We start from the raw sequence: 25,760 nt of genomic DNA, 5'->3' as shown, positions 1-25,760 counted from the left end.
GGTTGTGGAAGGGGAAAATGGAAGGGGAGAATGAAAGATCTGAAATTTAAAAATCGAAGAAGTTATTACCTCGGTTAAATAGACAACTGAGGTAATAAGACGCTACTGTCTCGGTTCTAAAGACAACCGAGGCGTAAACCTTTCACAAAAAATTCAAAAAAATAATTATAAATGGAAAAATTTAAAGATATTTCTAACTATAGGCATCGGTTCGTGCTTAAACCGAGGCATAAAGGCCTTATGACATCAGTTCAAATGGAACTGAGGCAGTAGAGGTTGAAAAAATTTATTTGAAACATTCAGATACAGAGGTTGTCAAGGACATACTACCTCGGTTCTGCACAGAACGGAGGCAGTATGCCTCTTTTGAAAAAGCTGGCAGGTGCAAAGACTGATTTGCAGGGGGAAAACAAAGTTTTTTGCCTCAGTTGGTAAGAGAACCGAGATAGTATACCCCTTAGGCATCGGTTCCAATTGAACCGAGGCATATAGTTTCGCAAAAATTACGAAATTGTCACCGCATTTTGATACGCTTCGGTTTTTTTGAAACCGAAGCGTAATGTACGAGTTAAAAATCTCTTTTTTTACTAGTGATTATTTCTTTACGTCAGTGCAATTTTTCCATTTTATTAACTCCTAAATGTGTCAAGCTTTTGTAATTCCAAAGTTTGATATATGCATAGCCATTGCTAAATTTCAGTGAACACATAATGGCCCTTCTTTCATTCAAGATGCATACAGTGGCTCTTGAACATCAAAAGCTTGAGTTACTTTAAGATTGAATAAGCCTTGAAGTTGTATTGACCGTTCATACCATTATTCATTCTCTTGCATTCGCATATCATCAATTTCATGTTTTCTTGCGTTTTTTAGTGTAAAAGTGTGTTAGCCTAAGGTCTGGCATAGTTTCACAAGATTCTAGAATTCAATTTGCATCACATTCAAAGTAGACTTTAGTGAAATTCATTCTGATATTTATTTTCGTTATTTAGGATTCATAATTAGGGATCTATGCATTTTGTGATTTTAAATCAAATTAGTGGTTCTAAGTGATAGAATTAGTATTATAGAAGGGTTTTGAAACATATATCCATCGTCTAATGGTGAATATACACATCTACATATTGTATCAAATTCATGATAGAGTTTATCTCAACTGATTTTACAGTTTTTATGCATTTGAGATCGAGTTTTAGCATTTGAAAGCATATTTAATGGTAATTGATCATGAATTCTAGTTTCATTTAAAGTTGTTAATATTTCTGTAGTTTAGCATAGTCTAATTGTACTTGCATTCACTCAAACATATTATCAAACACGTAGGTTGAATTAGGTTTTCATCAAATAGTTTGTATATAATCTTTTTCATTTCATTTTAGGTGTTAAATGTTAGATTAGTTTAGCATTAGTTAGTACAATCATTTCATACACTCTTGTAATCATTTTATACATTGTAATCGCATTTAGGAATTGAAAATAAGAAAGTGTAGTTCATATTGCATTTTAGTTCTAGTTTGAGTTCAGAATTTGGTTGTATTATGTTTTATTAGTTTTAGCATATCATTTAGTATAAATATAAATAGTAAGTAAGTAGTTGTTTCTCCACTCAAATCACACCACATATAGCACAGCTAGTCCATTGATTGTTCTATCCTTCAAATGATTATTGATTGACATGGTATTATATTTTTTGAAAAACCATTATCTGTATAAAGTTCATACGATCAAAGGTTTATCATTATTAAATTAGTGAAATCAAAAGTTGTATACAAGTCACATTATGAGAAATTATTAAATTACCAATATAATTTTATTGATGGGAAAACTTAGTAAATGACAAAATTGATTTTGTTTCTCTAAAATGATCTATTCACTAAGTTATAAATAATATAAACTATTAATAAAAATATACATATAGCAAATGATACAAGTACGTTTTAAAGTGTGTCTTTAAATATAAGGACTATTGATTAAGGCTTATGTAAAATTACAATAAAATCTTATTACATGAAAAGTTACATCTAAAAAAACATAACAATATTACTAAATAAATTTTTGTTAATAATATAGAGCATGTTTTAAAGTACATAAATTACAAACATGTTTCATTTGAATATTAGTTATATTGTGTAAGTCCTTATTCCGTGACAAAATTTGTACAGTTGTTTCCACCATTAATTCCATTTTATGTGGATTCAATATCCTGTACGCAAATCATATACTTTCTCTTTTCACACAACCCTACATGCAGCTCTTCCTTTTGATGATAATGTCAAGAAAGCAAAAGGTATTCTCACATGCATATGTAAAAAGTTCTAATCTTTGCATAAAAGTCAATTTATAATGCCCCAATTTCAACTTTTATCCTACTTTACCATTCAATTAAAAGCACATAACAGTCTTGGAATCGTCCTTTTTTTCCTCCTAAAGTCATCATGACCAAGGAAAGACGGGACACCTAACTTTTTTTTATTAGCATTTCATTACAAATTATGTTTTTAAAGCACAAAGTTTTCTTTTTTAAAGCTATCAAATAGTATTTTGAATATACAAAAGTTAAAGTACCATTGTCCCACTTCCAACTTCTAGATACTTATCCTAAATTTATTAAACACAAAGAAACTTGAAATCCAGCGCATCTCTCAAATACAAAAGAGTGTTAGACAATCATGGTAATGTTTCCAACTGATTTATGTATATCCCTATATATATTCCAAACCTCATAAATATATATCAGCATTCCTTAATTCATTAATATCTTTTCACCTATTAATAAGTCCACACTCAGGATCTCAATAAAAACGTTTATTAATACTAGTATTATGTAAACATTAACTATAAATTATGGTTAAGGAACATCTAAAATTTGCCAGTAAATCCATACATTAACCCACTAGTTAGTATTTCTCCGTGATATACAAGATGGACATTAGCAGAGTTTGATTACATTAATTACCGTGGTCTTTGATTTCCAAGGTCAGAGAACATGACATGCACCAAAGCTTGCTCCTCCTCACTGCATGTCGTCGTAGCTTTACTACTGGAAGAAGCAAATTTTTCGTCAAATTCGCCATGACGCTCCATTTCTGTCAAGCCAATTTCCCGTTCACCTTGCGCCAAGCGGCATTGCAAATTCAACGCATACTCCAACCCCTTCACCACGTCTCTCATCAGAGGCCGGTCCTTGCCATGATCATTCAAACAACTCAGAGCAATCTCCACGAACTTATTCAAACACTTGGAGCGCATGCTACCTTTCAAAACCGGATCCACCGTCTCATGAACATTCCCATCGTCAAAACACCGCTTCACCCACGCCACCAGACACTCTTGATCCTTCTCCACCCTGCTCACTATAGGTGCTCTCCCACACAATGCCTCAAGCAAAATCACGCCAAAAGAGTAGACGTCGGATTTATGAGTCAACCAAAGACTCATATAGTACTCAGGATCCAAGTATCCCACACTACCCTTAACGTCTGTTGTCACGTGCGACGCGTTCGATCCCACCTTTGACAACCCGAAATCCGACACCTTCGCCACCCAATTCTCGTCCAGCAGGATGTTTGTGCTCTTCACGTCACGGTGGATTACGCTCTGCCGGCCCACGCCGGCGTGGAGGAAGTCAAGCCCACGTGCGGCCTCCAGGCAGATCTTCAGTCGCCGCTCCCACGACAGCGCCTCGCCTGAGCCGTACAAGTGGTCGCGGAGGGTCCCACGCGCCATGAAATCATAGACGAGTATCATTTCTCTACCGTCGTTGCAGTACCCAATGAGGGAAACCAAGTGCTCGTGGCGGAATCGCGAGAGCATCTTGATCTCGGTTTGGAACTCGTGTACGCCCTGGTCCGAACCCGGTTTGAGCCGCTTGATGGCCACGGGCTTGTGACTCGTGCCGATGTGCCCCTTGTACACGTTCCCGAACCCTCCTCTGCCCACGATTAAACGCTCCTCGAAGTTGCTGGTGGCTGCTCTTATCTCCGCCAGAGAAAACTCGCGGCAGCGCGTGCTTGAAGACTCCGAGTTGCTATCTCTCTCGGAGTTAACTCTTCTTACGCATCGGAAGATTATGAATCCGATGACGATCGACAATAGCAACAACGACGCAGCCACAAGAGAGGCTATCAGTGGAATTCTCATGCTTGTTGGGTTTGATGGTTTGGGTAAGAGGGTGAGGGTTTGGAAATCTTGTTACCTCCAATCTTGATTCTGTGCTCTGGCTTCAAAGTGGTGCTTTCACTTGTATCCTTGGTGAGGGCTTGATCGAGATCAGTTGGCATGACATGGCTTGGATGCCATTGCTGAATGCGTAAGCTTTGGGATGAGTGGTGCTGCTTGGTGTGAATGTTTAAGTTTCGTTTGGGTTCCACGTTTATGTAGTATTCTTTTGTGGAGGTTCTTGCAGGATGGGCATGGATAAGGTTGTCTGCATGGAGTGAAGCGTTGAAGTTACTCAGGAGAGTGTGGTTAACTTTGAGGGAGAAAAGAGAGTGTGAAGAAGGGTAGAAATAAAGAGGAAGAAGATTGGAGTGTCACTTGACATTGCTTTTTGGAAGTACTTTCCCTTTCACAGTTGGAAAATGATAGACCCACATTACATATGATCTATACACTTTTACATTCATGGAGTAAACTTTATATTTAAAAAAAAAATAAAAATAATATCAAAAATTTTATGTATGTTAAAAAGTATATTTTTCTAAACTTAAATGTATTGTTGATTAAATGAATAAAACAATGACAATAAGAAGTGAATTACATGGACCTACCTGACAGACATCCGAGCACGGTTGAATTGTTGAGAATTCTTTGTCATGTTGGAAATTAAGACCTGAGCAACTACATGTGCTTTATCCCTTAAAGTGTCTCCACTTACATGTGTTTTATCCATTAAAGTGTCTCCACTTGCTGCATCAATCATGTTTTTCTCTATAAGCATTAGTCCTTCACAGAAACATTGTATCAGTATCGTTGATTTGATGATTTGGGCAAGTGACAAATAGTTTGTTGAATATTTCCCAATATTCATATAAAGACTCCTTTTGCAATTGGCGAGTTCCATTAATTTCTTTTCTGATTGTAATTGTTCTTGATATTGGGAACAATTTCTCTAAGAATATTCTCTTCAAGTCGGTCCTAGTATTGATTGCTATTAGCTAAAGGTATAACCAATCATTTGTTGCATCACATAATAATGAGAAGGGAAAGGCCTTCGATTTGGTATAATTTTCTTTCACACCAATTGGCTTCATCGTAGAGCATACTACCTCAAATGTTTGTTGGTAATCCATGGAATTTGGGTAGGAGATCAATAAATCTGGACTTCAGTTCAAATCCCGTTGGTCCTTCCTTCAACTGAGCAAGTTGGATACAAATCTTTTGCACTGAGTTCCTTCAAAAGTTCTTTCTCGGTTAGCAGTCATCTAAGATATTTGTGTAGTAAAAAAAAAATAACTTTTGCACAGAATTCTGGATCAGGTTAGGTTCTCCACTTTCTATTCTCCTTTTTTTTTCAATAATAATTTAATAATTATAAAACAAAAGAGTAATCAAATAAATTGGACAAAATAATGAAAATATAAATAACTAGAATTTTTTATCTGTTCATCTTTAAATAATTATAAAAAAAGCGTGACAAATAAATTGAAACAAAATAATTAAAATATAAGTAACTAGAATTTATTAAAATGAAAAACATGAGTGTTTTAAACCGTTTAAAACGAAAATGTATTAATTTATAATAATTACAAGAAATTGAATGAAATTACAAAAGTGAATGAAAATAATATATCGTAAAATATTTAATTAAATTGAAACCGAAAACTATAAATAGATGAAGATGTCTATAAATATTTGAATAAACTAAAAATTAAAAAAAATGGTAAAATAAATTCAATTTGAAAATTTATTGCAATCCAATGATAAAAAAAATTGAATGCATACTTGAAAATGTTAAAAAAAGTGAATGTATAATTAAATAAATAAAAAGAAAATAAATAATTTTGATGTCAATTTTAAAATAATTGTAAAGATGGTTGAGTGATGCGGGTATAATAGTGATGATGTATGAGTGAATATGGGAAATTATGATTGATATAATAAAATAAAACTGTGGATGTAAGTGTAAAATAGAAGGTAAACAAAATGAAAATAAAATCTAAGTATTGGGATTAAATAAAATGGTTAAACAAGTAACTAAAAGAAATTAGATGAATGAATGAAACACCTTTAATAACATAAAACTAAAAGATTAAATAGACCATGTGAATATATTAGTAAGAGAACTAACCCAGAAATTGTAGAGACTCATTTGACTCAAACTAATAATACAAGTTAAAATTATATTGAAGAAAATAAAAGAGGGTGTTTTCCCTGACAAAGAGTGTTATATAATCTTGAAATTAATTACAATGAAATAAATTTAATTGGATCAATTGAGCTATTTCTTAATTTGAATGATTAAAAAAATACGTTGCATTTAATTCTTGAAATCAAATCTTGGAATTAATAAAATTGATTGGAGCAATTCATTTTTTTTTCTACACTAGTGCAGTCAAGGGATACGACAGCGGTTATTTTCGTCATTTGGCAGCGGTTCCTGAACCGAGACATATACAGGCGAGGCAAAAAGTCCAGAGTTTTATGCCTCGGTTCCAAACCGAGGCCTAAAGTTAAATGATTTCGCCTCGCGTCAAGTCAACTGATCCAGTATGTTCACCTCTACTGCCTCGGTTGTGACCATAACTGAGACAGTAAGGTCTTTTTTTTTTTAATATTAATAATATTATTATTATATTTAAATAAAGTCTAGAAGGTAATTAATTAACTAGCTGAACTAAGTAAGACTCATATATGATCCTTCTCAAGAGTAATACAGTGTTTGGTTGATTTGAGAAAATCCATGTTCATCTTTGGAAAGGAGGTCTGGCATGAGGAGCATGACCCCAAGGAGAAGAACAAGCTTCATGGTTCACCTGTTGTCCGTTTGGAAGACCCAGATTCGGAGGAACATTATTATTATACACCGAAATTGACGACGAAGCTTCGCCAGGACCGCCTCCCATCCCCCGCAGAGACCCGCCGCCACCACCCTGCTCCTGATCATCCTCCTCCAAAGGCAATCTCTCGTAAGTTGCATTGGAAAACGTACCCACCATTATCAAAATTGGACCAGCCGCCACCAGTGAGCCCACCACACCGCCGCCAACGATCTATCCCTGGCCTCCCGCGAGATAGATGGTGAGACCGGTGGCACCAGGAGGGGATGGTTCGGGGAGAAACGAGCCGATGAGGGAGAGGATATCGAAGCAACCGTGGAGAGCCATGACGGCGCCAGGAGCCGTGGGCTGGCGAAGAGTAACGTTCACGACGGCCCCGCTGCCGCTGAGAGTGGACACGCCGCACAAACGCCTCCGCGCGAACTGGACCACACAATCGGTGATGTCGGCGCCGCTGGCAATCTCCATGACGTGGCTTCGCATCGCGTTGGGGTTGTCTCAGGTGACAAATATCGACGGTTTGGGCTTGCAGTCACCGCACTCTCGTTCATGGAAAATCCCATATCCGGTTTCCTCATCGGAGAGAGGCGAGTAAACAGGAAGAGTGATATAGTATAGTTTTTGGTTGACTCAACAGAGAGAAAAAAAAATTTAGGGAGAAGAAGCTGTGCTGGGCGACGCGACGCAAATGAAAGTATGTAGGTTAAGTCGAGGTGAATGAAGCTACTACCTCGGTTACTAAAACGCCCGAGATAATATCACAATATTGCACCGGTTAAAAGCAATGGCCGAAGTATAAAGTCCCCCTTAACCACCTCAGTTCCTGAAGAACCGATGTCGTAGCTGACCTGTCAGTGGTTCAGGCAAAAAGCAGGCGGTTCAGGCAAAAAGCAGGCGGTTCAGGCAAAAGGCAAGCGGTTCAGGCAAAAAGCAGGCGAAAAGCAGGCATTCACATGTTCATAGGTCTCAGGTGCCTAAGAAACTGAGACAGTAAGGTTGTTTGAAAAGTTGTCAGACAGGACGACCTGATTTGCAATGATTTGTACAATAGTATAGGTCTCGGGTTTTTTGTCAACCGAGGCAGTACAACCATTCCGCTTCGGGTGAACTAGTGACCGAGGTATATAGGGTTTTATGCTTCAGTTTTTCGTAACCGAAGCATATATGGCGCCTTCAAAAGTCTTTTTTTACTAGTGCTAATTTGAATGATCCATAGAATATATTGCATTTAATTCTTGAAATTTTGTTGGTATTTAATTTAACTAAATTTGATTCCAGTATTTAATTTGATTGATTCACAATCTTCATCACTGGACTACTTGAGTTGTTGGTTATCTACATGGACCTTGGATGAATGAATATATGTTTTAATGCTAAAATTATACAAAAATACAACAAACTTAGTAAAAATTAAATTATACTATATTTTTATTAAAAATTCTAAATACATAATTTACAAAAATAATAATTAACTGGAAAATACTGTTAAATCAAGAAATAAATAATAGAATGAGACATCAATATAGAGAATTGTCATAAGTTAATGAAGATATGTAGGATCCTCAACACTTCGTTTTGGAGCAACATGAGCTCGGGTTCGAGAAGGCATCAATCAGGCTGCTTACTTGTATAAAATTCTAATTAATGGGGTGACTTCACTTAATTAGGAAAGGATTTCTATATGGGCAAACTGATCCCCGTTAATGAGATCCCTCATCACTAATTTTTTTCTTATACATTTTTTTTAAAATAAAAAATTATACAAAGTGAATTAAATATGTTTTTAATCTTTTAACTTTTACTTAATATTGAAATAGTTTTTCTTCAAAATTTTAAACTAGTTTAATCGTCAAGTTTATAAATAAATAGATTTAAACATTTTAACTAAATTTTTTTATTAGATTGACGTTTTCAATATATTTTATGATATCATTTGTTTACAGAAATGTCAAATAAATCAATAAAATTTATTTAAAAAACTAAATTAACTATTTTTAAAGTTTAGAAATTAAATTATTCTAAAGTTTTAAACAAAAATTATTAGTTTTTATTTAAATTAAGAAAACAAAAATATATTTAATCCTTTAAATAAAAATGTGTGACTTTTATTATATATTTTTTTTCCTCAAAAGAAGAACTGTGAAGCAAAGTATTTATTACTTTTTGGGTCCCAAGGTGAGAAAGACGGAGTTACTTCAACTTTTTTAAAAATAAGTAAATAATTTGAATGAAGAATTTGGAGTGGTGCATATCGAGCTTGAGTTACACTTCCTTCACATAGCAACCAAAACTCTTAAATAAAACTTTAAAAAAATACTAATTTTATTTTAAATAGGTTTCATCTGATGTCATATCATTATTCCAGTTCGTGTGAAATTTGATGTTCTGAAACATGTTCATTCAAAAAACAAATTACTTTTATTTTTAGACTTAGCTCACACATTATAATTTTAAAATTACCATGTTAAACCATATAATCGAATGAAAACATTTTATAAGATACATATATCTCAAATGTAAAGCTAGTAATTAATGGGAGATGCTAAAATGACATATAGAAAAGTGATTTTTTTTTATGAAAAATAAGAATACAACATTAAAAGGATGAAAAAGACTGGAGTTTTTCAAAACATTGTTAACATAAAGATGCTAAAATGATCATGTTACACCATATCAACCAAAATATTTTACAACATGTATGTCTCAAATTGAAAGCTATTAATTAATTGGAGATGCTAAAGAAACGTGATTTTACAGAAGAATAAGAATTGAAGAAATGAAAAGATTAGAGTTTCTTCAAAACTTCGTTCATCAAGTTAGGGTTTGCATCACGAAATTCAATCAACTCTTCCAACGTGATAGAACCATCACCATCTGTATCAATCTCTTCCATTCGACGTTCAACTTCTTCCTGTGAGGTTAATCCCAATAGTTTGAGAGCCTCTGCAAACTCCGACAACGAGATCTTACCATCACCGTTCACATCAAACCGCTTAAAAACACGTGCACATTCATCTTCATCACCCATGTTTTTTTCTTCTTTGCGATGACCAAAACAACTAAATCTCTCTCATCTGAATAAACAATTGAAATGAGACGAGTGATAGATATATTTACAAATTAGAAAACGAAAGGTGCCTCTGTCTATAGACTCGGTCTTCTTGCTTTGCTACATCATCGGATCACCCTTGGAGTTTCCACATGCACCCCAAAAGAAAATGTTTTCTCCATTTTACAACCAATTTTGTGTCATCATATTCATGTATGAGTTTAACCTTTATTACATATTAATAGAAACACAGGCCGTTAATATGTCCACATTTGTTTGGGAAATAAAATTGTTAGAACATTATGTACTCTAAAATGCATTTTCCTACGTTAAAGATAAAATCATAAGAAAATTATGTATTGTTCTTTTCGAAAATCGTCTAGTAACTTATGAGGTGGGTGGACAGACTTTTAATATAAACGTTATGTCTTTGAAGTAACTTATTAGGTCTCGTTCAAAACAATTTTAGTAAGGGCCTGTCGCTAGGAGGGGAGGAGAAATTCATAAATAAAAACTTTAATACTCAAGTCAATAAGAATGAATGGATAATATGATATTAATAAATGGTATTGAGTAAAAAAAAAGTACAGATTGAGGACTTTATGTGGCAGAAGGTATTTATAGACCTTTTAATTCCATGATATAGGAAATATATTAAGAGGTTTTGTTAATATTTCTTTAAATAATAATTCAAACATGACTATAATAACATATCTTTTTCAATATTTTAGGAGTTATTATTATTATAATGGATCCTATATTATTGGGTTCTTAGATGATATTGAGTCTGTTTTAAGGTTGATGATTTTGGCTCTGCTTTTAAGTCAAGTATGTACGTAAGTTCTCAAGGTCGAAGGTTAACAAAAATGCAGGTGGATTTAGGTGAACGAATTTTATCATTTTTCATTAATTGTAATTTATGAATGGCAAGTGCATCCGAACATAGTGAAATGACATACTTGATAAAATATGCTTCATTAAAACCTTATTCAACAAAGAAATCCAATTTATTGATGGTTAGGTCAACACTTCCTCCAATGACTATACATTTCCCAATGGGTGTAGTCATTGTTCACCACATCAAAATATTCATGCCTACACCTCAAGCATCACCACACTACTATAAAATTGTCAATAAACAATATTTTTTTCTAATAAACAGCGCTCTTTAGAACCTGTTGTTGTCTATTAATAGTTGTCAAGCTAGTTATAAACTAATTAAATAATCAATTCCTATTACCACAAAACAAACATGCTATAAAGAGACAAAAACATCTTTCTATATTTAAAGTATAGAAGAAAAGGGAAACAAATTAAGAGTGTAGAGTTTGATAAGGTGTTTGTTTCAAGTTAAGGTTTTGTATTCCTAGAAGTTAAATTAATGGGAATGTTACGATTGGAAAATTATCCCAAGGCAAATACGTTTGTTAGATTTTTATATTCCTAAAATACTTTTTAAATTCTACATTAATTGTAATAAAAAAAATGGAGGTCATAATAGAGGTTACGTAACTTCCCCTTCCCACCCTTCCCACTAGAATATGCTTTGGGGGGGAATAAAACATATTTTAGACATGAGAATAAAACAAACCGAAAAATATTTTTATAACCTTCCAACAAGCACAGTAGTATACATTTTCACTTTCACATTCCCAGGAATGCAAAAAGATTCTGTGAAAGAAACGCCTCCAAAGATGTTTCGGGTGGGAAAAACACATGTTTTCTTCCACAAGAATCATCGTACAAATAGAACAAATTGAAACAACACAATCAAATGGAATATAATGTGGAAAACTCCAAATCCAAAAAAAAAACCACAATCATTGTTTAAAGACAACCAAAAAATAACATTATGAAAATTCTTACAACGCATATTCATCTTCGTTTCACTTTGCTTCTTACTCCCTTTTCCTTCTACTTCTAATGTTGCTCCTTAGCAATACTGCCCACGAAGTTTGGTATCGCTTATACATGTGTTTTCTTCGCGGACTCTTTTCTATTGCATTTCCTTGACTAATCGAGGGCATCAGTTTTGGGATTGAGAATGCAATAATGCGAGAACGTGGGTTTGGAAAATAGAGTATAGGAAAATAAAGGGTTTGGGAGAAAAGAGGGACTCTTGGAAATGAGATTGAACGGGAAAAAATTGGAAAATAAAAAAGTTAGAGAGATTTGGGAAATAAAAGAGGCAGAAGAGTATGGTTGAATGAGAATAAATAATGGTTTATTAAGAAATGACAGTTCAAAATGTTATAATTTTAAACAATAATGCGAAAGTTAACAAATTCACAATTATAAATAAAAGTATGAGAATTTTATAATTATCATGTTATACAGTTAGATGTGACATCTTTTTAAAATATTATATATTAAAACCATAACATTTAACATGATTTTTTGTAGTATCATTTTATCATAGACCAATAAGTGTTTGAAATTGTTCACTCTAGAAGATCTTTGAGATCAGAAAATCTAACCATATGTTGACAAAGAGAAGTTGAGATTTTTTATTATCTCAACTAACTTTCAAAATAATTGATGATAAAATAATTTAAATCAAACTCTAAGTGATAGAATTATTCGCTAGTGCAGTCAGGAAAAACGACAAAGGTTATTTTCGTTCATAGATAGCGGTTATTGAATCGAGGCATATACAAGTGAGGCAAAAAGTCTACTCTTTTATGCTTCGATTCTGAACCGAGGCATAAAAGGGTACGATTTTACCTCAGTTCAAACGTAACCGAAACAGTAGGATTTTTTTATTCTTTTTTTTCGAATGACTTCACGTCTCGGTTCAGATCCCAACCGAGGCAGTAGAGTGCTTTTTATTTTTATTTTGGTTTAATACCCAATTTTGTCCCCACTTTGTTTCGGAAATCTCAAGTTAGTCCCTTTATAGAAATGTGAGTGCAATGGATCCTTACTTGTAATTATTTGACTCTAATGAGTCCCTTCCGTTAAATAGAAGGAAACGGAGTTAGTGGGCTGATGATGTGGCAGTTGTCTTTGGTGAGGTGTGAAGACGCAATTGTTTGCGTGCTTACGTGGTGTTAGGGTTCCCCATTTTCAAATTGGGTTTTATTAAAAATTGGGGATAAAAGGATTTGGGGGTGATTTGTTGGAGATTAGGGCATGTCCGTGTGCGAGAAAGAAGACAGAGGCAGGCAGTGATCGGCACATTGCCATGCTAATCTTGCAGGAAGAACTGAATGTCATGCTTTTGATGTCATTCAAGGGTTGGAAGATATGGCATCGGTGCAGGGATTTGCAGGTGCTTCTGAGGTGGACCATTGCCTTGAAAGTTCAGGTGTTATTAGGGAAATTTTTCATTTTGTTAACGAGGGTGAACCGGTTCTGTTTGCGTATCCTATTCCTCGGTTTCCAGTTGTGAAGAAACGGGTGCTTAATCCAAGCTTTTTGCAAAAAGGAGAAGAACCTCCCGGCGATCATATTCCTGCTTGGTTGCCTGCCTTCCCTGATCCACAAAACTATTCACAGTCACCAGTGGTGAATGGAAGGGGTACAGAACCTCGTGCAGTAAAATTTGAGCAAGAAAGAGAGAATGGCAAGGGAGAGTGGCCTATGTTGAATTTGAAGCAGCAGATGGTCTCAAATATGTTTGACAAGTCTGCCTTGGACCCTGCAGACACTAAGGCAAAAAGAATAGCAGCAGAAGGTAACCCATTCCTTGCCGCTCCTTTGAAAATTGAGGACAAGGAAATTGTATCTGTTCCCCTTGCAGCCAAGGTTTTCAATGATGTGGTTCTCGATTATCCTACTGTTGAAAATTTTGTTGAAAATGAACCAATTTCAGCTTTGGAGACATTTGCTCCAGTAATCTCCAACAAATCACCCCCAAATCCTTTTATCCCCAATTTTTAATAAAACCCAATTTGAAAATGAGGAACCCTAACACCACGTAAGCACATAAACAATTGCGTCTTGACACCTCACCAAAGACAACTGCCACATCATCAGCCCACTAACTCTGTTTCCTTCTATTTAACGGAAGGGACTCATTAGAGTCAAATAATTACAAGTAAGGATTCATTGTACTCACATTTCTATAAAGGGACTAACTTGAGATTTCCGAACCAAAGTGGGGACAAAATTGGGTATTAAACCTTTTATTTTTTATATTTTTCGCCAGACTTTTTACCTCAATTGTGACCTTAACTGATGGCATAGGGGGGCTTTCTACCTCGGTTATGGTCACAACCGAGGCATAGTCCCCTATTTTTTTTTAAGAATAGGTCTGATTCTGCAACATTCTCAACTGCAGAAACAGACCTACATATAATTTTACAGGCAAAACAATCAAAACATATATTTTGAATAAAAATTATATTAAAACATAAATGCATTCAATGTAATCATAAATCAACTTCTTAGAAGCATAAATCAATTCAATTTAATCATAAATCAACTTTGAAGCATAAATCAATCCAATGTACAAAGTTATACAATTTCAATAATCTTGAATGATCACTTTGATCGTTTTTGTATTCAAGGTGTGACCATATCCCATTCAAGAAGATTCACTTTTTTTAGTTTATTAAACATATAAATTTTAAACAACAAATTTAAAATTTTACAAAAATTTGCCAACATTTTGCATTAGTCTTCAGGTTACACGAAATGAAAGTGATTATCACAATCAAATATGCACCCAAAGATCAATACAAAACACAATTGCAAATTTTCATGAAATTTAAGACATGTATATTAAAATTTATATGTATTAATAAACTATGAAAAAGTTATTACTCTTCTTAAATTGTCCAATCGGACAATTCAAGATTCAATACTTAAAAATTATTATTATCATCTCCTCTTTATTCATTTGTAAAAAGTACATTTGTTCAAAAAAAGTCTGGACGTAGTAAATAATTTTTGTATTGAATCTCAAACGGGAAACTAAGGATAATTCACAACAACAATATATTTAAGCAAACAAATAATTACATATGCAACATACAATATATTCAACCAAACAAATAATTAAATGTTGATATTAAAAGAAAAATTTGAAGAATAGGAACCTGGATGCGTGAAAGTCGGTCAACTATGGAAAATGTCTGCCTATTAGAATCTATAACAATATCTAGACAAAAACAAAACAACACATTAATTAATCTCATGATTCCTAACCTTAAATTTTCAAATGATGCTTGATGTTATCTTTACAATGTCTCTATTTTGTGATCCATGCTAATAAATTTTAGTAGGTAATTATTCCCATAAACAATTATGATCATAATGTTAAAGTAATTTAATCAATACCTAAACTAATCTAATCAAAACTTAACTAACTTATGCTAATATCATTTAGATTATATTGACAATGAGATACTTAAACTAATTTATACTAATCACAATATAAACCTCTCTTTCACATTCACAAATCCAAAATCCTACATATCTTACATAGCATATCATACACATTAACATTTTTTCACAATCATCAAACAATAAAAAGCAAAAAATGGAAAGAGTAATGAACCTGGGAGCGTGGCGGCACGACCAGTGGTGGCGAAAACAATGGTTGTGGCGGCACGACAGCAAGGGCGGCGGCGGCGACTCATAGCGACGACGCGACGATAAGGGTTAGAAGAACTGCTTGAGAAATGAGTGAAGGAGGCGCGCGACGGAGCGCGGCCACGAAGCTGGTGCGACCACGGTGCAAAAGCAAGGACAGCGGGCGAGGGAGGCGCGAGCACGAGTAGTGGTGGAGAAGGGCGCGAGCGAGTAGTGCAGGAGAGGGTTCTGTTTCGCGGGGGAGAAGAAGATAAACAGGAAGAGCGTTTTTCTTTCGCGATTTCATAAATTTAAACAACCTATTGCCTCTGTTCTCCACTTAACCGAGGCAATAAGAACCTTACTACCTCGGTCATAAGAGCAACCGAGGCGTAATCCCTCCAGAAAATTTAAAAAATAAAATGTTAATAACTATATGCCTCGGTTACAAAGTAAACTGAAGCATAAACACCATACTGCCTCGGTTGAAGGACAATCGATATCGTAGAGCCTGCGACAAAACGTCTTGAACCAGGGGTTGTAAGTGCATAGAACCACTAGTACAAAAACAGTGTATAACGTCATGTGTTTAACGTCTAACCACTGAATAACCAACGTTAAAAATGACCAGTGACATTTTTGTAAATAAATGCAATTATTAAACGTCGTTTAGAATTGTAATTCGACATAAAAAGGATATAAAACGTCGAATGCCCCAGCATTAGACGTCAAAAGGTTAGTAAATTCAATAAAAAATTGAGCGGGAGATTGAAAATTCATTCACTTTATCTTAGCGCGCTGTCAACACCCAATTTCGTCCGGGTAAGTAAATAAATAAAATTAAAAATAAGAGAATAATAATTAATGGTGGGTAAAAAGAATAAAATAATAACTATAATACCAGACACAATATTTTTGAAATGTTAATTTAATGTGGTAATAATTTGAATCAATATTATTTTAATATTTATAAACAATATAAAATAGTATATAAGAGGAAAATATGATTTTAAAAATGGACAAATTTTCTGACAATAATTATAATTAATGTCTTGAATATTATTTGATTTCTTTTTCTTGGAATCAAGACATTTTCGTTCCCTATTTTGTTCGTTGCCAATTAATTCACAATTAAGGGCAAAATTACCATAATATTACAATGTGTGTATATAAATACGCACCCTCTCATGGACGAAAAAGAGAGAGAGACACTATAAAATAATAGAGATAGAAAGAGTATGCGAGAGTATCGAGAAAAGTAAGTTCTCATGCTAGAGGGACTCTGCCAACAGAAACTATCAAGGAAGAACTAGAGGAGTATTGAAAGCTGAAAAGGTATGTCATCTCTGCACCCTTCTTTTTTTTCTCTTTTCGTTGAAGGTCTTTCTAAAGGTATTATTTTTTTTACTACACACCAATAAAGTTTTCTTTTTCAAAAAAAAAAAGAAGATCTTCTCTTATCTCTTTTGATATTGGTTATATCTCTTGCATCACGTGATATTTACTTTTTATAAAAATAAATAAAAAAATATTTCTTAACACGTATTTTCTTATAAAAAAATAAAAGTCATAAAATAAATTCTATAAGTACTCGTCGACCTATGGCCGGTTTCTTTCCTTTTTTTCCCACCATTTTCAAAATAAAAGAATTTCTTCAAAATAAAAAAAAACGATGTCAATCCTAATCGAGTTCACTTTTCAAAAATCCAAAATAATCCATAATAATTTTCAAACAAACTCAAAAACCTTTTTCTAGATAAAGAACTACGTGATCCCTGATTTTCCATTAAATGGATATACGTAGGAGTAAGGTCAATCCTTGTCGGGTTCATAAAACAAAAAAATATTTTTATTTCTTAATAATTTCTTTATATTTTTATTTTTGGGGAAAATTAAATATTTGGGAAAACCACGTCAACTTTATACATTTAATTAAAGGTACTGCTTTTGAGCAGGCGCAGTAAGGTGCTCATACCTTCCTTACGCGTAACCGATTCCCGAAGCTAAAATCTAGCTTTTGTAGACCACACTTTTCTTTTACGGTTTTCCATAGTTTTTCCATAATAAATTATGGTGGCGTCTCCCAAAATCTTTTTCTCAAACCCGTTTTGGTTTTCGGCTCGCCGTCCCGTCGCGATCCCGGTTGCGACAGATGGCGACTCCGTTGGAGACGCTAGAAAATCAGGCCTTGTTAATTAAGTGTGCGAAATTGGTGTGGTTTTTCTTTATTTTATTTTATTTCATTTTATTTTCCCTTTATTTATATATGTTTGTCTTTATTTATTTTGGTAATTTATTTATATTCTTTTATTATTAGTATTATTATTGTACATATCATGATTGGGACCCTATACCCGGGTCTGAGTGTAACATAGAATTAGAGGGGTTGCGTAGCGGTGTCACGTCTGGACTACGTCTAGTTTGGCTATCGTGAGAACCTCAACCAGTGTATGTTCTCCTCACATGCAATTTCACACCTAGTTGCATGTCAACTGTTCTGGAAAACGCTGTGAAAAGGACCATAACTCTGGTGGCCTTGATTTTAGGTTTAGGAAGCATTTCTTATGAGATTGCATACACAATGCTTAGACCTTAAGACACTGGACCTACCTTAAAAACATAAAAACATGTTGCTTTTAATCATTATTTTGGCATAGACATCTTCATGCATCATATGCATTAGCAACATTTTTATCATTTTCCTTCATTTTCTTTATACATAACAATAAATGTGTCATGTTTTTATTTAAATAAAAAAAACAAGAAAAAAAATGTCATGTTTTAATGCATAAATAAATAAGGCAAAATAAACACTTTTTAGTCAATTGAATTAATTAACTTTCATTTTTTTAAGCATGTATGACATGAAATCGCGAAAATACTTTTATTCTTCATCATTTTCCATCATCCATTTTATCCGTAAAAGAAAAAAAAATCAAAATGAGGGGCAACTTATTGCATTTGAACTTTATTTTTCTTCTAAGTTAAGAGTTTCGAAAATAAAACGATTGTGATTTAATATGTGGACATGTTTCTTCATAAAAAATTATCTTTCTTTATAACCTATTTTGAGTCTTAAAAAGAATAAAAAAAATTCTTTCAACTTCCCTTGAACAGGTCAGGTTGACATAATGTTATATTTTTTTGGGTATGAAAAAGAAAGAAATATTTTTGAAAAAAAAGAATCAAAATTTAAAAAAAAAAACAAAAAGAAAAATTGAAAATAACAAACTTAATCTTTGAAGATTTTCATTCACTGTAACAAGAACATTTTTTAAGCCCATTAGGCCCAGTTGATGGTTTTCTTCAAATTCAATTTCTTGAAAAAAAAAACAAACGAATGTGATAAGAGGGAAATATAAAAAAAGTATTTCTCAAAAAGTTTTATCATTTTCATTTTGCAAAAAAACAAAACATAGAAAAGGAAATCATTACATTTTGAGTAATTTATTATCATATGTTTTTGTGATCAAAGATTTTAAGTAACTGATAGTATTTTCTGTTGTGATATGTGTGTGCGCATTGCTTGAAAACACTCATCCTCCAGCCTTCCCCAAAAGAAAAAGAGTTTGGCTCTAACAAAAACTATTACTACCCACAAACTATAGCATATTGGTCTTGCCAAAGTTATTCTCGCTTGTGCTATTTGGGAACTCCCTAACTAACCAAAAGCATGCAAAAGAAAATCAAACCAATTGGGGCAATCCTTTTTCGATAAATCCTTTCCATACCCATTCCTTATCTTGAACGAAACTCATGCCTAAAAACTGGGGCAGCTTTGACATTCATGGATTCATATCTCCATACTCATTTTGATGTGTTGTATCTCCTATTCACATATTACACGCCAACATGGTTATCCCAGTGTCCTTTAAATCTTTTAAACCCTTACCACTTTCAACTTTTCTGTGAATTCAAGCATGCACATATCAATGTCAAAAGAAAATACAAAGCATTGTTTTGAATATCCGACTTTAAAATTTTTGACATCCATTGTTTTCAAATTGACTCTGCAAAAATAAAATAATATTACAAAAAAAAAATCAATCAAAGGCAGAACATTACTTTTTTTTCAAAAAAAAAAACTACTTGCACAGTATTGCATTATGAAAAAGTCATAACCATTTATCTGCATAAATAACTATCATGTGTATTTCTTCGTCAATGAGAAGCTTTATTTGGAACTTTTTTATGTGGGTATCAAATCTCTTTCATTCAAACAAATACAAAAAGCTTAGCATACATCTAGGTTTCCTCGTCTAGTTAGCTAGGTCTTTTATTAGGCATTGGTCCAAACAAGGTTTTTCATTATAGGTTCATGCATTCATACATTCAGCATCATGCATGCATCATCATAGGGGTTCAAAGAAAAGAGAAGAAAAAACATAATTCACCATGCATGGCCAACTCCAACGAGAATTCATGAATTCGATGGAAATCATTTCAAAAAGTACATCAGTGAAAAAGTTTAGAGTTTTCAATAAAAAAAGGGTGAATGAGGATCTTACGCGAATTCCCACCCATATATCAATACATCAAGCACGCATTACCATGGCGTAGAATGCAGGGAAGTACTAAAAGCCAAAAAGTATAAAAAAAAAAGTAAAAAAAATGGCGCGACTTCCACGACATCCTTATTCTTCAAAATAAAAAAAAAACGATGTCAATCCTAATCGAGTTCACTTTTCAAAAATCCAAAATAATCCATAATAATTTTCAAACAAACTCAAAAACCTTTTTCTAGATAAAGAACTACGTGATCCCTGATTTTGCATTAAATGGATATATGTAGGAGTAAGGTCAATCATTGTCGGGTTCATAAAACAAAAAAATATTTTTATTTCTTAATAATTTCTTTATATTTTTATTTTTGGGGAAAATTAAATATTTGGGAAAACCACACCAACTTTATACATTTAATTAAAGGTACTACTTTTGAGCAGGCGCGGTAAGGTGCTCATACCTTCCTTACGCGTAACCGATTCCCGAACCTAAAATCTAGTTTTTTTAGACCACACTTTTCTTTTACGGTTTTCCATAGTTTTTCCATAATAAATTATGGTGGCAACTCCCAAAATCTTTTTCTCAAACCCGTTTTGTTTTTCGGCTCGCTGTCCCGTCGTGATCCCGATTGCAACACGCACGATACCCTATTCTCTTCTCAAATTTTTCTCGAACGAAGTTTGACGACCATCACATGTAATCTTTCTTTCATTTGATACAAATGCATTTTATTTATGATTTTCGTTTTTTTTTACCGATTATTTTCGTGTTTTTCTTCATAGGCACATTTCGCTTTCTCTATCACCGGTAACGACACTTTTTTCCGTAAAACCCACCTTTTGAAGGTTAGTTTTCGTTTTCATTTTGAAGAACTTATTTGTTGAACTTGTGTGTTGTTGATTATTGTTGTTTGTTGTTGATACTACGTTCATAGTTCTTGCTTTATAAAATACCAAAAACTGAAATTTATCGTTTTTCTACTTTTCAGGTCTCGTAGAGTTGTAAAAAAGGATCACAATTAATTAAAAAAAACAAAAAAAAATTGATTAACGTCGTATATTAATAAATTCGACATTAAGTTAACGTCATATATTTACAAAATTCGACGTTAATTTAACGTCGAATTTAAAAAATTCGACGTCAATTTAACGTGTCCTAATATGATGTCGTTCGCGAATTAGCCGTTAAAAGCCCAAAATATTCGACGTTGTACGCGAGTTTTGCAATAGTGAACGTTCCAACTCCTATTTGTCAACCTCTACTGCCTCGGTTGGTCAGAGAACCGGGACAAAATCCCTATATCAGAAAAGTTGTCAGGTGAAAAGTATGCTTTTCAGGTGTGCAGTAGGCTTTTCTGCCTCGGTTGTTCTTAGAATCGAGGTAGTAGCCCTATTTCAAAAAGTCTGGCAAGTGAAAAGTCCACTTTGTAGGTGTGCAACAAACTTTTCTGCTTCGGTTGTTATCAGAATTGAGACAATATCCCCTTTAGGTATCAATTCTTGAACAACCGAAACATATACGTTCGCTAAAACTATATAAATGTCACCGCGCTTTTATACACTTCGGTTTCACTAAAACCGAGACGTATATAGCACGTTAGAAAATGTTTTTTTACAAGTGATTAAGTATTGTCAAAGTTTGATTTTCATCTATCTATGTTATCGAGGGATGTTACGTTTTATGTTACTAAATGAATTAGAGTGTAAAACTTTTAAACAAATCAAAACTTTTCTAATACAGTCTTCAAACTATTTCAAGTTATTGTATAATTTCCTCTTTTTTTCTCGAATCTTTTTATTGTTTTACTCCTAACCATATTTTAAGATCAATTTTTGAAGTAACTTCATTTGACTCAAAATAATATATATAAAAAATTATTCTATAGCGCTGAAGATTTTTGTTCTTATTAATTTTAACCAACTTTTACCGAACATAAATTTATTAACAAATAAATCTAATTGTAACTCGAGTCAAACATAAGTTTCAAAAATACATGTCATTGTATTGCTATACATCCTTGCAAAGTGGATACTTTGAAGGATATCCTCGGCAAACATCCTTATACATTAAAATGTACATAGTTTTACTTAGCCATAAATTACTATTCTTATGAATAATCATCACATAATTTTTAAGCGTATTTTAAGTTATGTGCATTTTATACTAATGTAATAGTCCTCGGAAAATGTCAATAGTCAATAGAGGGAAGCTAAACCAAAATTTGGACTCTTCCAGAATAGCATAACGTGTAAAAAAGGACAAGTACATAAAAGTAAAAGAGGCCAACTAAAATGGAAATTATAGTTTTACATTTTTATTTCTCATTATTTTCGTGTGCATTAAATCCAAATATATTTTACATGCACGATCGATCTCTGAAAAAATTGATGTCCTTACTTTTGGATATTACCTCCCACAGAATAAATCCAAACAGAAAAGATCATCACATAGCAATTATTTTCAGCAAAAGATGGCAACTTTAACCAGCCACAAAGTTTTAAGGCGAGGAACTTTTAGAAGCACAAATTGCACGTTTTCAAACAGTAACAAATGGTTCGAAATACAAGATATTGAATAAAAAAATATTATTTTGAAACACCTAAATTTTTATATTCATTTAACTATACTCTTACTTACTTTCTTCTTTTTAAAAAAAATACAAAATCTAACACTTTTATAATATTTTACCGTTATATCATTTGTTAAATCAACGTAAAAATATGTTATAGTACTATTTTTCTATTAAATAAAAAGTAAACAATTGAATGTTCAATATCTCATAAACTAAAAATAAAATAATTTTATTAAACTAAAAAAAATATAATATGTATAAATAAATATAAATTTCACCTTAAATTAATTCTTTAAAATTAAATTATATTTAAATTTATTATTTAAAATAATATTAAAATTATTTAAAATTTGTTTATTATTTTTTAAATTTATTGTGTCACTCACAGGTATTTATTAATATTTTGTCGTACACTCAAACTATATATACTTTAATGTAAAAGAATGTATTAAAGATCTACATAGACTAAATTATATAAAATTAAATTAAAATTAGTTATTTTTAAAGATGAAAAACTAAAAAAATCGTCATAATAATTAGTTATCATGCCTGGCTTCGAAAGAACTCACAGGTTCACTTAACAAAGAGGTCCCTTGTAAGATTCTGGAAGCTAAACCACCCATAAAGACTAAAATTACAAGCACCATTCGATTATATCCCTAGAATAAGTGACATACCATAACATTTATTTTCATGAAAGATGGAAACTTTAAGAAGCAAAGACGTTGGAAGTCTGGGAAATACAGATACAAACGGAAGTGAGAAGCAATGCATCACAATAAGGGTGATATAATGAAAAGTACATATAGAAGTGGCAGAGGCTAAGAGATAAGGTGATGAAGGGATGGTTGGTAGGAGATGAGAAAGAAAAGCAAGAGAAGGAGAAAGGCAACACCCCAAGGGGAACCACCAGCTCTGTGGATGGCGCTGGGCTCAGATCCGGCCATGGGGAAGCTTATCTGAGTGCCTGTGGAGAGGCAGTGAACAATGATGATCAACAAGAGTGGGGAAATCACCAGCAAACGTTGCACCAACTCTGATGCAGTCGCCATAATTGCATCATACACTATGTATCCCACAAACCCACAAATCAGACCTGTGCCTGCCATCAGGAGCCATTTCTCTGAGAAGCTCAACCCTGACCCTGATCTGCTCACTGAAGAACCCATGCCACTGCATAGGACCAATGTAGTGAACACTTATTTGTGTTGTTCTGTTCTCGGATGATGTACTATGCCAGCTGTCTTTTTCGATTTCTTTCACTACATTTTCAATGGATTTTTGTATTAAAAATATGATCGGTTAACAACTTTTTCTTAATAATTTTGTTGGTAATAAAGTACGTGATACTATTTTATTAATTATTTGAAACGGAACAATCACAAGTTATTGTTGTAAAAAAGTTGTTTAAAAAAAGGTTAAACATGTTTTTGATCCCTTGAAAATTGAAATTAATCTTTCTTCAAAACTTTTAAAAATGTATGAATTTAGTCCTTTTAACAAAATTTTGTTAACTTTAATTGATGTTTCAAACGAGTTTCTCAGTTAACACTGAAGTAAAGATGTGTCAAACAGTGTAAGCAACCCAAATGTTATCATGAAACTTGAAACATCAAATAAACCTAACAAAATTTAGTTAAAAGAATTAAATTCATACATTTCTAAAGTTTGGGGACTAAATTAGGTCAAAGTTTTAAAGAAGAACTAATTTCAATTTTCACCGAAAGTTAAGACACCAAAAACATATTTAACCCTGAAAAAAATTGTTAAAAAACTTTTTAAAAAAAAAACAACTCGTTTGCACGATAAAGGTTTATCACCATCACTTGATATATACATAGAGAAGGGAGAGAGAAAAAATGTGATAAGATTTATAGAATATATGATTTGATAAGATTACAAAAGCATAAAAAAAATTGGGAAATAGATGTTTAATCAATATGTATAAGAAATTTAAATGAAAGTTTAAGTTAATGAGTTGAGTAGATATAAGAAAGTTGAATACTTTATAAAAAAAATTCATAAATTCATTGTCTCTTTATATGTAAAGTCTTTCATAAAATATTTTGAGACACTAGTTTGGTAGAAATGTATTTTGATAAAAATAGTGGTATGACTATTGAGATACTCATGGTTAGGAATGTTTCTATTCAAGAAAGAGTATACTAATATAGAATGAATTCATTCTTGAGAAGAAGATTGTTGAATATCCAAATAAATCTAAGTCTTGTATTAAACAGAGATAATAAAGTTTGGTAAAAAAAATGTTATAAATTCGTTGTCTTAAGATTTTGGTTTAGAAATAATGTTAATCTCTTATTAATCCTATATCTTTAAAATAATTTCTCTTTCAAAAGACCTATCAAAGTATAATTATGATGTGTATTATACCTTGGAAAATTCATAAAAAAAGTCATGAATGACTTTTCTTCTTTTTGACTCTGAAAGTATGAAGGATATGATCATTTAATACATATTTTTGTAAACAACCACCTTTCATACTATTTGAGATATAAAAATATTATATTCATATATGTTCTTACATGGATTTAGCGATAGCCTCCTCTTCAAGTTAGGTTAGGCCAAAGCAAGAAAGTGAAACTATGGATGTCAAAGTGCCGCAAAAACAATGGAGATGGAGGAAATGTGTCTCGATTTGGAGGTTTAAATTGATAGATTATCGTTAATGCTATCAAATTACCACTACTTAATCAAGACAACTTTAATATTGCCAAGTTAGTAGTTAACAAACTAGATAGGATTAAGTTAACCCTGAGTAGTATCCCAATGAATACAAAATTAATTTTCAACAATTAATTCTTATGAAATCATACACGAAAGGTTAATAAAACACAATGCAAAAAATAAATATAAAAGTAAAACCTAAGCTAACGGAATTTAATACTTAAAATTGATATGAAAGAATTTAAATGTGAATTAGATAACAATAATTGAAATAAAAAATTATAATGTAATTGGACAAGTCTTTTGAAACTTATATACATCAAATAAATTATGCATGTTTAAATGTTATGGTTTTGAAAAATAAGTCTCCGCACTATGATAGAAAGTTGAAATTTATATTTCTCGAATAACTCGTGAACCGTGGAAATTTGGGCGT

At 32.7% G+C, this 25,760-nt stretch overlaps 4 protein-coding genes and 1 pseudogene across 4 annotated transcripts; 1 reads left to right on the top strand and 4 right to left on the bottom strand.

The window, feature by feature from the left end:
- Nucleotides 1-2,673: 2,673 nt before the first annotated feature.
- Nucleotides 2,674-4,461, bottom strand: LOC108347880 (receptor-like protein kinase FERONIA). The gene has a single exon (XM_017587334.2). It carries the CDS (start codon nt 4,138-4,140, stop codon nt 2,953-2,955), a length of 1,188 nt encoding a protein of 395 aa, XP_017442823.1. The 5' UTR covers nt 4,141-4,461; the 3' UTR covers nt 2,674-2,952.
- A 2,374-nt stretch (nt 4,462-6,835) lies between these two features.
- LOC108347875 (AT-hook motif nuclear-localized protein 20-like) lies at nt 6,836-8,091 on the bottom strand (annotated as a pseudogene).
- Nucleotides 8,092-9,783: 1,692 nt separating this feature from the next.
- Nucleotides 9,784-10,032, bottom strand: LOC108347886 (polcalcin Phl p 7-like). The gene has a single exon (XM_017587342.2). The coding sequence runs from the start codon at nt 10,024-10,026 to the stop codon at nt 9,784-9,786; it is 243 nt and encodes an 80-aa protein (XP_017442831.1). The 5' UTR covers nt 10,027-10,032.
- A 3,186-nt stretch (nt 10,033-13,218) lies between these two features.
- LOC108347876 (transcription initiation factor TFIID subunit 8) lies at nt 13,219-13,929 on the top strand (the record flags this gene model as incomplete). Its single annotated transcript, XM_017587329.2, has 1 exon — nt 13,219-13,929. A coding segment is annotated over one exon (711 nt), but the record flags the coding sequence as incomplete, so codon positions are not given.
- Nucleotides 13,930-23,261: 9,332 nt separating this feature from the next.
- On the bottom strand, nt 23,262-23,874 carry LOC108347884 (uncharacterized). Its single transcript, XM_017587340.2, has one exon. It carries the CDS (start codon nt 23,806-23,808, stop codon nt 23,461-23,463), a length of 348 nt encoding a protein of 115 aa, XP_017442829.1. The 5' UTR covers nt 23,809-23,874; the 3' UTR covers nt 23,262-23,460.
- Nucleotides 23,875-25,760: the final 1,886 nt, after the last annotated feature.

Source organism: Vigna angularis, chromosome 1, assembly GCF_016808095.1.
Source record: "Vigna angularis cultivar LongXiaoDou No.4 chromosome 1, ASM1680809v1, whole genome shotgun sequence".
Classification (NCBI taxonomy): Eukaryota; Viridiplantae; Streptophyta; class Magnoliopsida; order Fabales; family Fabaceae; genus Vigna; species Vigna angularis.
This window is presented reverse-complemented; position numbering and strand designations above follow the sequence as displayed.

Excerpts from the sequence above, each read along its gene's own strand:
- LOC108347886 (XM_017587342.2), bottom strand. The coding sequence starts at position 10,026 with ATGGGTGATGAAGATGAATGTGCACGTGTTTTTAAGCGGTTTGATGTG.
- LOC108347880 (XM_017587334.2), bottom strand. The coding sequence starts at position 4,140 with ATGAGAATTCCACTGATAGCCTCTCTTGTGGCTGCGTCGTTGTTGCTA.
- LOC108347884 (XM_017587340.2), bottom strand. The coding sequence starts at position 23,808 with ATGGGTTCTTCAGTGAGCAGATCAGGGTCAGGGTTGAGCTTCTCAGAG.